This window comes from Penicillium citrinum, assembly GCF_028827155.1.
Source record: "Penicillium citrinum strain IBT 23319 chromosome Unknown utg000006l:1.0-3011923.0:1.0-3012962.0, whole genome shotgun sequence".
In the NCBI taxonomy this organism is placed as follows: Eukaryota; Fungi; Ascomycota; class Eurotiomycetes; order Eurotiales; family Aspergillaceae; genus Penicillium; species Penicillium citrinum.
In genome coordinates, this window is record NW_026622691.1 from 2253117 (window position 1) to 2267019 (window position 13903).

At 46.4% G+C, this 13903-nt stretch overlaps 4 protein-coding genes across 4 annotated transcripts; all 4 read right to left on the minus strand.

Annotated features, from left to right (window-relative positions):
* Nucleotides 1–1959: 1959 nt before the first annotated feature.
* On the minus strand, nucleotides 1960–5734 carry N7469_007371 (bifunctional urea carboxylase/allophanate hydrolase; the record flags this gene model as incomplete). The annotated part of the gene is made up of 2 exons (XM_056646289.1): nucleotides 1960–5461; nucleotides 5520–5734. The coding sequence occupies 2 exons, from the start codon at nucleotides 5732–5734 to the stop codon at nucleotides 1960–1962; spliced, it is 3717 nt and encodes a 1238-aa protein (XP_056499730.1).
* Nucleotides 5735–6479: 745 nt separating this feature from the next.
* N7469_007372 (LamB/YcsF family protein) lies at nucleotides 6480–7308 on the minus strand (the record flags this gene model as incomplete). Its single annotated transcript, XM_056646290.1, has 2 exons — nucleotides 6480–7175; nucleotides 7237–7308. 2 exons carry the CDS (start codon nucleotides 7306–7308, stop codon nucleotides 6480–6482), a joined length of 768 nt encoding a protein of 255 aa, XP_056499731.1.
* A 977-nt stretch (nucleotides 7309–8285) lies between these two features.
* On the minus strand, nucleotides 8286–9032 carry N7469_007373 (uncharacterized protein; the record flags this gene model as incomplete). Its single annotated transcript, XM_056646291.1, has 3 exons — nucleotides 8286–8749; nucleotides 8846–8852; nucleotides 8913–9032. The coding sequence occupies 3 exons, from the start codon at nucleotides 9030–9032 to the stop codon at nucleotides 8286–8288; spliced, it is 591 nt and encodes a 196-aa protein (XP_056499732.1).
* Nucleotides 9033–9671: 639 nt separating this feature from the next.
* N7469_007374 (DNA-directed DNA polymerase delta POL3) lies at nucleotides 9672–13113 on the minus strand (the record flags this gene model as incomplete). Its single annotated transcript, XM_056646292.1, has 3 exons — nucleotides 9672–10410; nucleotides 10466–12651; nucleotides 12715–13113. The coding sequence occupies 3 exons, from the start codon at nucleotides 13111–13113 to the stop codon at nucleotides 9672–9674; spliced, it is 3324 nt and encodes a 1107-aa protein (XP_056499733.1).
* Nucleotides 13114–13903: the final 790 nt, after the last annotated feature.

Consider the following 13903-nt stretch of genomic DNA (forward strand, 5'->3'; position numbering starts at 1 on the left):
GCTCCAAACGCAAAATTTCTGGAATGCATCTCTACCGCAATAATAGTATAGAGAAATACATCGGCGGAATTTTCGAATCGAATTTACTATACATCATCACTATACACCCTACCTATTTGAAGATGATGAATCTATTGTATAGAAGACGAAAGCTTATAGAATCATGTTGCTTGCTCAGGACTTAATCTAGATGCTGGAAATTTGATTAATTAGAGATCAATTTACATTTAAAGGCCTGGCATGTACCTCTCGGTACTAATTTTGCGGTAAAGAAACATTTGCATTTCTGTGTGGCTCACCCACCGTCGGAAGGCGGTGGACGGGCAGTATGCATCACGGTCAGGTTCAAGAGCGAACAAAATTGACTCCAGGGCCTGTAATGGGTGGGCAGGAAGAGGCAAGAGCGAAGAAAAACATCAAAAAGAAGATAGTTGAAGCCGAAGTGATTCGAACACTTAACCTCTGTGGGTTTTGTTAGACGGTGTTGATTCAACCGAACTTTAAGAGTGAATGCTTACTCTGGAGATCCCAATTCTGGAATCAGACGCGCTACCTTAAGAGGAGTTAGACACGATTTTTCGTGGTGGCAGAGATAAGATCGAACATACCGTTGCGCCACGGCTCCTAGCGGTGATGAAAGCGCTGGGTAGAAATTGTATTCTAAAGAGAGCTCGAATTCCAAGCAATAAGAAAAAGATAGAAAGAAAAAAAAAAAGATGTGAAGCCGAAGTGATTCGAACACTTAACCTCTGTGATGTTTGTTAGACGGTGTTGATTTAACCGAAATTTAAGAGTGGATGCTTACTCTGGAGACTCCAGGTTCTGGAATCAGACGCGCTACCGTTGCGCCACGGCTCCTGTTTGGTGTGAAAACTACCCGACTTTTTTAATACATAACCTCTCCCTTATTATGTGCCACACAACACGGCATCTCGGTCAATCTTGTTGTAACTTGATGACACCTTCGTTGTTGCTGATTACTGTAATATTTTAGAGCCGATCATGGATATGCCACAGCTCAATATCCTAGATTATTGGGCAGATAATTGATTGTCTAATCAATGTTGATCTACCTGTGCTGCGCCCCAATGATATATGTATGCATGAGTCAAAGCTTTGACTAGTCTGGAAAGAACCTCAATGAGTATGGTCGTCGCCCGCCAATTTCAACGCGAAAATTTTGAGTTTGGAGCACTTCAGCGGGTGAGCACGGCTGAGCAGCAAAGGAAGTCATGGCTAGTGCGACATGTCAACTACACCTGTTGGCTTAAGTATGGGCATACTTAAGCCTCCAATCCAAGATATGTACTGCATAGATGAATCAAAAGAAACAGTAGTATTGACAAAAGTAATCAAGCTGAGAAGAGAAAGATAAATGAGAGGCTTCTCCCAGTTCTATTGTACATGGAGGCCTGGATCATAGAGTAGGTCACATAAGCAGGATTGAAGGGCTTCAATTGTTACACTGGGACGGCAGGCCCTAATATCCATTAGGATTATAGAAAAATCATTGTTGTTACATCGATGCTTAAATTATTAATTTTTGCCAAGTTGCCTGAGATCTAAAGTAACCTTAAGAATCTGTCAATATCTATTTGCTACCACTTTTATACTAATTCTCGGTTACTGTATATTAAACCATTAGTACTAAATCGGGGGCATTCCGACGACCATCCAAAGTGACGGTCTACCAAGCCGGGTACATAATAGTTCCATTCATCTTGTAGTGGGGTGCGCATGATCTTCAACCCGAAATCGGACATTATTCGGAGGAAAAGTCTCACCGATAATTTGATCCTTTGTTCTGCCAGTACTAATAGGCATTCAATATAAGCTGCACAGAATCATGATTCCTTTATCCGGTTCAAAACATCATCCAATTGGGTATGTGGTCAGAGACACCTTGAATGTCAAACATTTAGCACCGACAGGTTTAATTTTGCTAAGACTATAATCTGCTTAATTGACCTTATGAGCTTTGATAATTGTAGTTCCCGGGCTGACCACACTTCCCGGTGGGTGACTGATCTTTGTCACAACAGCACCAGACTGGGCTTCGCCAGCAACCACATTAATCTCCATCTTCATAGCCTCAAGTACCGCCACTATCTGTCCAGTTTCTAGGGTATCCCCAGGCTTGACAAGTACTTTCCAAACATTTGCATCAACCGGTGATTCAATCGAAACCGAATTAGAAGACTCATCGTCATCACCAGCGGCTGTTGACGCATGGCCTGTTTTCTTTGCCTCCATCCATTCTTCAAACAGGTGTTGCTCGAGATCTCCCATTTCTTGCGCGGCATGCTCCTGGCGCTCCCTCCAGGATTTGTATCTGGGATCCTTGGCAGCATTGTCAAACTTGGTGATATACTCATTCAAATCCAATGTAGTCTCGGTGATATCAAAAACATATCGACCTGTCTCGAAATCTCGTTCAATCTTGTTATACTCTTCCTCAGAGACTTCGTAGAAATTGACCAGGTCGAGATGCCTGAATAACCAAGGCCTTTCAGCTGAAAAGCCAGGACGATTTCCTGCTCCATCCCAGCCTCCAAGAGTGCGGGCCATAAGCTGGTAACCTCCTGGTGCGGCAACTGGGTAAATAGCTACAAGGGAGCCACCCAGACCAACAGAGCCACTTGGAGTATATACCCGACTGGGGTTATATTTCTGCCCTGTCAAAACGTACCAAGGGTCAAGGGGGAACAGAATTGGTGTTCCAACGTAGAACCCAACAGCAACAGCTAGCCATGGTGTATTGAGAAGCGCATCAAAAACTCGTTGGCGGCTCTCGAGTGCATTGTTCTTGCGAATATATTCCACATTATCAGGCATGTAGGCTGCAGTAGGCCGGATATTTTCCATATAGCGTTGGGCCGATTCTTCTAGCGAGGAATGGTCGAGACAAACAGGAAGTCTGACCTGTCGAACAGGTATTTGGATGGTGGCCTCTTGCCCAATTTTCTCGTCCGATTCAATGAGCTTCCGAAGGAGCTCAGACCGGTCCATCTGAAGGGGGTCGAAGCGTACGGTAAGTGAGCCAAAATTGGGATCACAGCGCACACTTGGCAAATTGGCAGCAGATACTTGTTTGGATAAGAACTGCACGCATGCGGTATTGCGCAAGTCAGATACTTGGTTTCCATATTCAACTATTATACTGGTGTCACCTCCCTGGCGATATGTGACTTGTGGATGACTTCCTTGGGCCTCTTTGTGATACATTATTGAGACAGGAGTCTGTTCAGTGGTCTCAACGGCGAAAGGAGATATATGGTCCGAATGCCCTCGTGAATAGGCGGCAAGGGTCTGGATAAACTCGCTCTTATTCTTGGAAATCTCGAGAGCAGTATCGTACGTAACTGATTGGAAACGTACGGTATTGCCAGGCTTCAACTGCCCGACTTTCCACATTTCGCCAGAACAGACTGTTGTTGGACAGACGAAGCCGCCCAAATCAGGCCGATCGTGCCCAAAAACGACAGGAGACTCTCCGGTGAAGTTGACTCCGCAATTTGGATAACCGTAATCGAAAACATTCGATGGATGTGATCCTCCACCACCACCTGATTTTCGAGCCCACTTCAACCGCGGGCCTTCAAGGCGAATACCGCTGCGACTACTGTTGTGGCTGACGGTCCAGTTGGCCTCATACAAGGTCTTACGGCCTTCTGGTGTGAGTATGTCGTCAGATCCAAACGGACCATCGATACAGCAAACGGTTGCATTCTGATTGAAGCTTGGGATGAAGTTTGTCGGTAAGCTCAGGGGCCTAGCTTCTGCGGCCCAATTTCCAGACTGGGGACTTAAAGCGATAATATCATTGATTTGAAGCTTTCGTCCCTGCACACCACCAAAACCGAGCTCGGGGGCAGTTGACTTAGAGCCAAGGAACTTGGGAATCTGAGGAAAACCTCCTTTCACAGCAAGATAAGTACGGATGCCATTCCCAGAAATCTTGCCAAGTTTGAGAGTCTGGCCTTTGCCAACTATGATTCTTGACCACATAAATTGAGTGGATCCATCAAGGGTAATAGGTAGCTCTGCTCCACATATTGCCACAATAGCTGCTTCATGGAACAGCAACTCTGGGCCAGAAAGGGTGATTTCTAATAATTCCGTTCCGGGATCATTGTCAACCAGAATATTTGAGATCTGAGCACTGAGATCGTCCATAGGACCCCCAGGAGGAACACCATGTCCTGTTGTAACTCGACCGGGGTAGTCCTGGACTGTTGTGAAAACGCCCGGGTCGATCATCTGCACTGAGCAGCTATCGATCTTGAACGAAGATAATGAATTGGTCAATGTGCCGCCGCTCGAAAACATTTCAGACTGTATAATTTTTGACAGGTATTCCAAATTGGATTGTGTCCCTTGAAGAGATGTATTTTTCAATGCGAGAAGCATCTTCCCCTGAGCTGCAGCACGGCCAGCCACGCTATGTACCATGAGTTTTCCTATAAGTGGATCATAAAGAGGCGTGATCCTCTGCCCACTTCGAACCCATGTGTCAACTCGAACTCCTTCACCACTAGCCCACTCGACATGTTGAAGGACACCAGGGCTTGGTGCAAAGTCGCGCAATGGAACTTCAGCATACACCCGTGCCTCTATTGCATATCCCTGCAGCTTAGACCCTCCCAGGTTCTTCAAAATATTGGAAGGAAGGCCTAATTGACCACCATGTTCATAGTCCGCTTGTCGGAGCATGAGGTGTACGAGATCAACTCCATAACATAACTCGGTGATTCCATGTTCAACCTGCAGTCGCGTATTCATTTCGAGGAAGAAGAAGTCGGCTGTTTCATCATCAACCAAAAACTCGACAGTGCCAACGCTTTTATACTTCAGTTGCGACGCATAATTGACCGCAGCCGAGAGCATTTTCTCGCGAAGACCAGGATGTCGCTCCACGAATGGACTAGGACATTCCTCGATGACCTTTTGATGTCGACGCTGCAATGAACACTCGCGCTCTCCGAAAGCGACCACGATCTCCCCATTGCCGGCGACCTGAACTTCAACATGGCGTGAGGACGGGTAATATTTTTCCAAGAAGACACCGCTATTTTTGAAAAGAGTTCCAGCACGACTTTCAACCATAGCAAATGCTTTCTCAACCTCTTGTTCGCTGTAACAGATTTGAAGCCCCATTCCACCACCTCCTCCAGTGGCCTTTAGCATAATCGGAAGCCCCAGGCGAGTTGCAGCTTCTTTGGCATCGTGAGCTGATTTTAAGAGTCCCGTGCCTGGGATTATGGGAACGTTTGCATCTAGGGCAATTGATCTCGCCTCGTGTTTAAGGCCCATTGCATTAATTGATGCCGGGGACGGCCCAACGAAGGTAATTCCGGCAGACAAGATTGTATCTGCGAACTCGACATTTTCGCTCAGGAAGCCGTATCCGGGTATCACTGCATCTGCATCTGTTTGTTTGCAGATATCTAGGATCGCATCACTGTGGTGTGTTTAGCAATGTAGACAAACGACTGTAACTAGGCTGCTCGGGTTCTTACCCATTCGTGTAGGCAGTGCTATCATCTCCAGGTAGCAGAACTACTTCATCTGCCAAGGTGGCGTGTAATGAGGTTGCATCTGCGTTTGTGATGATGGCAATACTGTGAACTCCCAGTTCACGGCATGCTTTTATGCAGCGAACAGCAATCTCACCCCTGTTGGCGACGAGAACTTTGCGAATGTTGTTTAATGGAGTTAAATCGGTGGCCCCCATGCTGTTGGTCTTCAGGGATGTTATGGACAAGGAGGGGAGTATTTTCAACGAGGAGAAAAAGATCAGGAAATAGAACAGGGTCCTGGCGAGCCGAATATAAGCTCAACATATACTGTAACAATAGGCCAAAAGTTAAGGTGATCAACCCGCAGCCAATCATTGCGGAGGATTTCAAGCTCATCTTGCCGGATGAGGTTAGATCACTTACCCCATTGCGGGGTACCTTCTCCAACTCGATATCCGACCTTATCTATGATCTTCCTTTCGTCCATTTGGTCGTGGGGAAACCATTGAATTAAGTCTACATACAGTAATAGTACAAAAGGTATAAAAGCTCCATCAGTGCCAATTGGTCACATAAAACTTGAGTCTTGTCAAGTTACTTCATTTTGTTCCATGGCTTTGGCTTGTCTGAACCGTTAGTATCTCTGTAATACCATATGGGTTCAACCATAAAGGATACACAGAGCGTCAGTATTGAAATGATGTCACACTATTTGTGACACCAATGATCGCCCATATCAAACCAAGAGCATTCTCATGAGTAGATGTACTAAGACTAGTATTATTAATAGTCGTTTGAATGTCTTCGGGTTCCCTATTAAGGTGTAAAATTTGTATACATGAATCTCCCAGCCCAAGTAAGTCCACTTGGCCAGCACAGTGCCGTTTTGGCCAATATCACTATGAAAGCGATGAATAACGTTCGGATCTGTGATTCTTCCAGCTAGTCAAAATACTAGAATCATGCAAACTTGGAACGATTGGCCTCGTTAACTGCCTTGCGCACCAGTTTTGCGTTCTCGAGAACAGTAGGTACATCGGAGTGAAGGCATATACTAAACGGCTTGCCGTTGAATCCAAAGACAAGCTTGTCGCCATTGACATCCTTCCCGCTATCCGCCATGGTAGCTCCAACTGCCCGTTCATAACACAGCTCCGGAGTGACCTTTTGAGATTGCGCCACAGGAACAAGTTTTCCTTCGGGAGAGTAGTCCACATCAACATAGAGCTCACCTTGGAATGGGATACCCAGTTCATTGCACATCGCCTCTTGCTCTGGGTTCTGACATGCGTACACTGGTACCTTGAAAGTGGTACATGCTTCAAGCACAGCGCGCATTATAGTCTTGTCCCTTTGCATGTAGAAGAAAAGCTCTCCGTGGGGCTTGATATGCGATAGCTCGACACCCTCCGCATCCAGCATTGCCTTGAGAGCGCCAACTTGATAAAGAACCATAGCGTACATATCTCTAGGGTCGACTTCAATTTTTCTGCGGCCGAAGCCAAATAAATCTTGCAATCCGGGATGAGCTCCAGCTTTTACGCCATGCTTCTTGCAGAGACGGATCGTTTTCAACATGATTGTAGGATCACCAGCGTGAAACCCGCAAGCTATATTTGCGGCGTCAATGAGTGGCATCAATTCTTCATCGGGGCCCTTGAGACTTATGTTAGCGGGTGATTGCGTAGCGGGGTCAAGAAGCGCAGAGGTTACATACCATCTTCCAACGTCCGAACCCCTCCCCCATATCGGCATTGATTTCATATTTGCGAGCGAGTCCGGAGGCCATGGTCGTAGTATCCGACGCAGTCGTATCTTGTGAACGCAAAAAGAAAAGGGACAGTCGGTGATTTTGAGTTCTGAGAAGCTCTCCAAAATGACGCTAGTAATCGGTGAAGTCCACATTTAACTCCTCAAATTTATGAACGATATCAACTCCGCTGACGTTGCAAATGACTCCCAGTGAGTGGCCCGGGTCGACGGAAGTTGGGGTAGTGAATGCGCAGTTGGGGAATCGTCCATTTTAGGAAACCGTTTGGGGTAGAAAATGATAAGGAGTGACGCACTTTCAATTCCCCGCGTCCAACGAAGAGGTCTAAAGACTTCATTCATAAAAGAGAATGGTATTTTTTATGCAGATATACATCCAAGGCTTTGTAGTGATTATAAGGAAATATGGTGACTATCTTAAGCACGGCAGATTATATACTCCAATTGCTACTTCCAAGGCAGCTCGTTCAAGTTGGAAAGGAACGAGAAATAGTAAGATAAAACGCGACTGCAGGGGCACAAGACAGACTTTCAACTCGTTTTATTTTCTGCAAATGAGAAGTCTGCTTAAGTGAATCCAGTCAAGTCATCCATTGCACTGATGCGACCGAGACAGAACTTGAAGTGATAGTGTCTGAATTGAGTGCACTTATCTAGCTGCCACTCGTGATACCAGCAGATCTTGATAACTCATCTTCATGGAGATCTCTTGTTCGGCGGCTCATGAAGATTGGAATGGGACGAGACTAATTGTGCCGATCCGAGGCTGAATAACAGAGCAATCCGGTAAAAGCACTGGCTAAGAACTGATCAATTCAAAAGCATAAGTCATCATCTCAAGTATCAACCGTGAGCGACAAGGCGAGCGAGCCGAATACATCGGCTGTTGCTGTAAGGGTATTATCACTGCTGCTAGCGCAGCCTCTGTAATGTCCTCGTGAGAAGAGCCATAGAATTCATGGCAGAAATTCGACTGAGCAATTCCATTCCTTTAAGTTACTGTCTCTGTCTTTTGCTTCTCCAATCACTCTCTTGGTCGGCTACTAGGCTCCCGTCTCTTGTCACATCATTTCCGACTCGAGCTCGCTTCTTGTGAGGTTTGTATCCCGTGGATGATGAGAAACTCTCGTTTGAAAGTAGACTCTCTCGTTTCCTCTTTTCAGATTGCGCATTTCCTTTCTTCCGTCGCCTTTCTTCTTTAATACGAAGTCTTCGTTGTACCTCTGCCGATATATCTTCAGGTTCGTAAAAGTGTTCTGGCTCATCAGGGAGGTTCGGAGGAGTTTCGGGGTTTCGCATCCTTTTGGAGGCTGGAGCCTCGCTTGTAGCTTGAAATTGGGGACCTGCATGGGGGTTCATGGTGTCCTGCTCCTTCTCAAGCCTCGAACGCTTCTTCCTTTTTGTCGATTCGGTATCTCGGGACCGCGATGTAGATGTCGAATCGGAATATTCATTTGGCTCTAGAGCATCATTGTTTAGAATTTCCTCGTTATAGATCGGGCTTGCTCAGGAAAAGAGTAGGGTAGGAGATATGCCAGGATTCGGGTGAGACATACTATTCAGCTACAAGCAAGATCAGGTTAGTCGCAGGTCGTAGGAGGAGTGTTAAATATCTAGTCTCACCATATGCTTCTGCAGTACTTTAAATTGGTTCACCATCTGAGTCGTTTTGTTCAACATTGTCGACAATGCCCGAGACGCCTCGCCGTCCGGTGCAATGTGTTCCCTTAGAGAGTCGAGCATTTCGCGATGGGAGATAAGGACAGACTCATGGCGAGAAATTACCTATTCAAAAGCACAATTATCAGATTAGCTCGACTCAGTACTTGTATCGCATCTCTTGCAAGCCGAAGGTCCACTAGCGTGTTTTTTTCCACTGCGACGTCCGGACGCGCTGCAAGAACTGCGGACGGCGCCGTACCTCATTCCATGGGATTGACGATCCATTTGTTTGCCAATTCTGTGACATACTGCCAGGGCCCTCATTTGTAGAATTCATTTCCGGCTTGTAAGATTGGGAATATCCAAAATGAAAAGAGGAGCTCCCGAAGATCGGCGAAGGAAGAGCTTCTCCGCGCCAAGACTTTCGCTGCCGCAGGGACGATCCACTCGTGTTGTGTACAAAGTACACAGGTTGGTAAATTCAGATGATTAGGACTAGCTGGGTACTTGCTAATGACTAAAAAAGACGAAAGCGACATTCGTAGCTTAAAATGAGAAATTTAATGCTAACTGATGCGAAGAACTTTGGGATTATTATGTACAAGTTGAACTCCCAACGCCGTCTTGACCATGCCAACGACAATCACGGACAGGAAATAACAGATATCTCGCAGTAAAAAAAAACGAAACAAAACAAGATCATAAGATTGAGGATTTTTATCACCATGCAGCGGCATCGAAGTCAAACCGTGATAGCTCCTTCTGCGAATCCTCGACATCCTTCTTTGCCTTCATACGCATGTAAAAGATGGGGCAGTCTCGAGACGAACAAATGACTTCACAGTGAAGACTGCCTTGGCAACGCTGGCATTGTGTCCAGAGACGACCAAATCGGACCTCTAGTTCAGACGTTTTGTTTAAAGTCTTGGTGTACAACTCCCCAACTCGTGGCCGACAATTCTCACACACAGCGCCAGCCATTTCCTCCTTGCCCGACAGTGGCTTCTTGCACCCCATACATGTCTGGGTGCGTTTGGCAAACTTCATCAAGCCACCAAGACTGGGCGCGGCCACAGAAATCGAACGCGTGTGTTCACCAGTAAGGAGTTGATTGGCCTTCTTCTCTCCCAAAATGGGTTCGAAAATACGACCGAGTGGGTTGGCGAGCTGATTGTCAAGGTAGTATTTGGTATCGACGGGGACGTTATGCTCCAGCACATAAATGGGATCCTCGGCTCGCTCGTAGCCTTTGGAATTCGTAGCACCTTTAATCATGACATAGGCTACACGATCACCAAGGGCAGGGGCGGAACCTGCATCACGTTTGGCCATGCGCTTGGCAAGTTCAACATGTGCTTGCTTAGCAGCATATTCTTTTTGTGACAGCTGCTTGGTGATGACCAGTTTGGACATATCTACCTTGTTTTGGAGAAGATCCGAGATGGTGGATTTGACATATCTGGTTGACCAATATTAGCAGTTGATAAGGGTATATCATTGGTTACTTTACTTACTCCTGAGCAGCATCAGGATCTCGGTCAATAAGGATCTTGTTGAGTACTGTTTCAATGACATTTTGAACAAGCACGCAGTTGTCACGACGGACAGTTTCAATACCCTTCGTGTCCATCTTATCGTGTTTCGTCGTGTTCGTCCAGAACAGACCAGCATATCGTTTCTTGTTGATCAGGAGATAAGGGAAGTAGACCTTTTCGAACTCAAGTTTGATGGGCTTGATGAACTTGGATGATACAAAATCAGCAGCCTCTTGACCAAGCCGCATAGCTTCTGCTAATTCAGTAACTCCGAATTTGACCATGACTGAATCGGTATCACCATAGATAACCTGGGCATCGTGGGAATATCCGTTCGCGATTGTATATCGAGCCTCGACTTCCTCTTTCGTCTTTTCGATCATTTGTCGACCGTAACTAGTCGTACTACTAGCAATGGGAAGACAAGGCAACTTGCCGACAGTGGCACCAGTCAGACCGTAAACACTGTTTGCGCTGACCTTCAGGGCAAGCTGTCGACCGTTCAGCACGGCCTTCTTGAAGGGATCAGTCTCAACTGCCAATTCCTTTTTAGCCCGTTTACGAGCACCAAGGAGTTCCTCGAGAATTTGTGACAATAGACCTTTACGCACTTTGGTCGTGCAAAACAAGTCCCCATTTGGCGTCACGATGTAATCTTCGTCCTTCTTCAGGCCGAGCTTCTCAACGCTGTTCTTATTGAGCAAGGTCGTATAACATAAGTTGTGCGCCTGAATGATTGATGGATATAGGGATGCAAAATCAAGAGTTGCAATGGGAACACCGTAGTATCCTCGTTTGGGCTCAATGACAGTGGCACCTTCGTAATCTTGCTCATCCTGCGACTTGGAATTGGGCACGACCAGCTGTTGTTCAAGGGCCTTGCGAAACAGCTGACTGATGAACTTGACTTGCTGGCCACGAGATAACAAGAAATTGAAAGGCACACCCGTTACTCTTGCCATTTCCGTGTAATTAACCAAGCACATCAATTTGTCCATCAGCCGCTGCGGTAGATAAGCATCTTTTAAACAATATACTGCTAATCGACGTCGTGAATCGGGTGTCCCGTTGAATAATTCCGTGATCATAGTGTGGTGAACATCTTCCTTTTGCTCGCCCAAAAATTCATAAGAAACCGAGTTCAGGGTGTAACTTCGTAACTGATGATCTCGTTGAACCAGCTGGAGCATGTCAAGCTGAATTCTGCCGTTCGTATTTGTCGCCTTAGTCTCGCGATTGCCCATTTGCTTACTAGAGAAGCTGGCTTCTTTGGCCTCGGTCTTGGTTCCCTTCAGACGAGTCCAGTAGGGAAAATGACCACACTTCAAATGCTTCGCACGGTCTAAAAGGTATGGAAAATCGAAGTTCGCAATGTTGTACCCAATGATGACATCTGGATCCACCTTTTGCAGAAAGTCCTTCCATGCCATAAGCATCTTTTCCTCCTTTTCGAATTCCAGGATCTGAGTGTTGACAATTAAACTTGTCTTGTCGAGGCAAAAGACATTTCGGACGAACGGTTTTGACTCTCCGTATCGAGTGACAACATTGGCGATCTGGATAACAGGGTCCACGTTGGGTTCCGGAAAGATACCTTGTCGACCGGCACACTCAATATCAAAAGACAAGACGCGAAGCGGTGCCATTTTAGCCCATTCGCCATTTGGTGCATGTGCGATGATATCTCGATAGTCAACCACAGCCTCGAGTTGACATGTCGACACTTTCTCCCACTCGGGGATGAGATGATACTTCCCAGCCTTTGCCTCGACCCAGGACATACCATGCAAGCCCGTATCAATCATAAATCTTAACAAATATTGAATATTGTCAAATGTCAGGATCCCAGAGTCCGTCAAATTACCCCAAAGTCCTTTGTAGTTCATGGCTCCGCCTGAAGATTCGAGGGCGCTGCGCAGTCTGGCGATGAATCTGGGATCGGTGACGGTGATTTTGAGGTACCAGCTCTTTTGATTTCCCTGAAAGCCATAGATATTCTCTCGCATTGTTACCTGGACGGATTGGATTACTGGGACTGATTGAGCCATTTTGGTCTCAAGGAAAGCTCGGTATGGGTCACAGTCAGCCTGGGTGAAACCGACCGGGGCGGCGATGTATAGATAATGTTGGAATCCCGTAACGTTGAGCAGAACTGATTGACCGGCCTATACAAAGCATATTAGATCGAACGGGTTCCCTGGATCTCTATCATCCCATGCGGTCCATACCTCTGAGACACCAAACAGACGCACGGCGATCTTATCGCCAGCCATTCGGCCCTCCTCCGCGTCGATCTGTTGGAAACAGATGTTTTCTGTAGTCGGGTCAAACGCTTCAAGTGGAGGGCGTTCCCATTGCTGGTCCTTTTCGGCATTATTCTCTTTCAGGTCTCCGATATCCTGCGTCAACTTTTCGAGCACTTCCTCTTCGAATTGACTCTTCTGGGGCTGGCTAGAACCAAATCCCTTTCTCTGAGTGCTCATAGGTGGAGCTTTGAGCCGAGAAGAGGACTCATTCTCGATTTTTCGCTTCTTGAGCGTGGCGGGGGAATCGAAGCCTTTGCGAGCACTATTACCGTTGGTCGCGTCACCAAGCACCCGCTTCTGGGGCATAATGGCTTCCGGCATTGTTATCACTCGTCACAGGTGCATGCATACACCTTTAGTGAGGCCGAGTAGAAGGGGTCGTCAGGTAAGAAAGAAGAGAATGTGTTGGGCGGGCAACTGGTTCGAACATCAGAAAGTCGTGTCTCCCCCAAGTCGCGCCTTCGACGTGACGCTCTTAACGCGTGAACAGTCACATGCTGATAAGATAAGTCAAATAGTCATCAGGCGCGTGACCTTTTTGGTAGCAGTGACATCTACGGCATTACGAATTTACGATATCTTTAAGTCCAAAGTCTGCATTTCAGATACAATTCAATTTTGTTTACATTTCGCAATACTATTTTGTCTTTGATACAAATGTACAGATATTAGCAACCTTCTGTCATCGTCCACTTTGACTTTCATTCGGCTCCTGGCGGGCTGCATGTTTTGCCGGCAGAAAAGGTGAAAGTCAGTCCGCATTGATAACTAACTATTCATCTTCCGGCTGACACACCCTTCCCTGAGATGAATGTGATTGTTGAATGAGATTTACGGTTGGAGAATTGTCTTAGCCTTTCTCTCCTGGATCTTTCATAAATTGAGGCAGCTTGGCTGTCCAGTTGTTTTTCAACAACTCAACCATTGCATGGACCTCACGCCCTATAAGAGACAAGTGGAAACCGATGGAAGCCTGAGTCAATCGTCACCCTCAAAAAATGTTGACACCTTGCGTCTTTTCAGCCAAATTCTATTTGACCTGAGGATATTATATATAATTTCCAAGACGGCTTCTGATTCATCCCTCGCGAGACACTTTCCTGCTTATGAT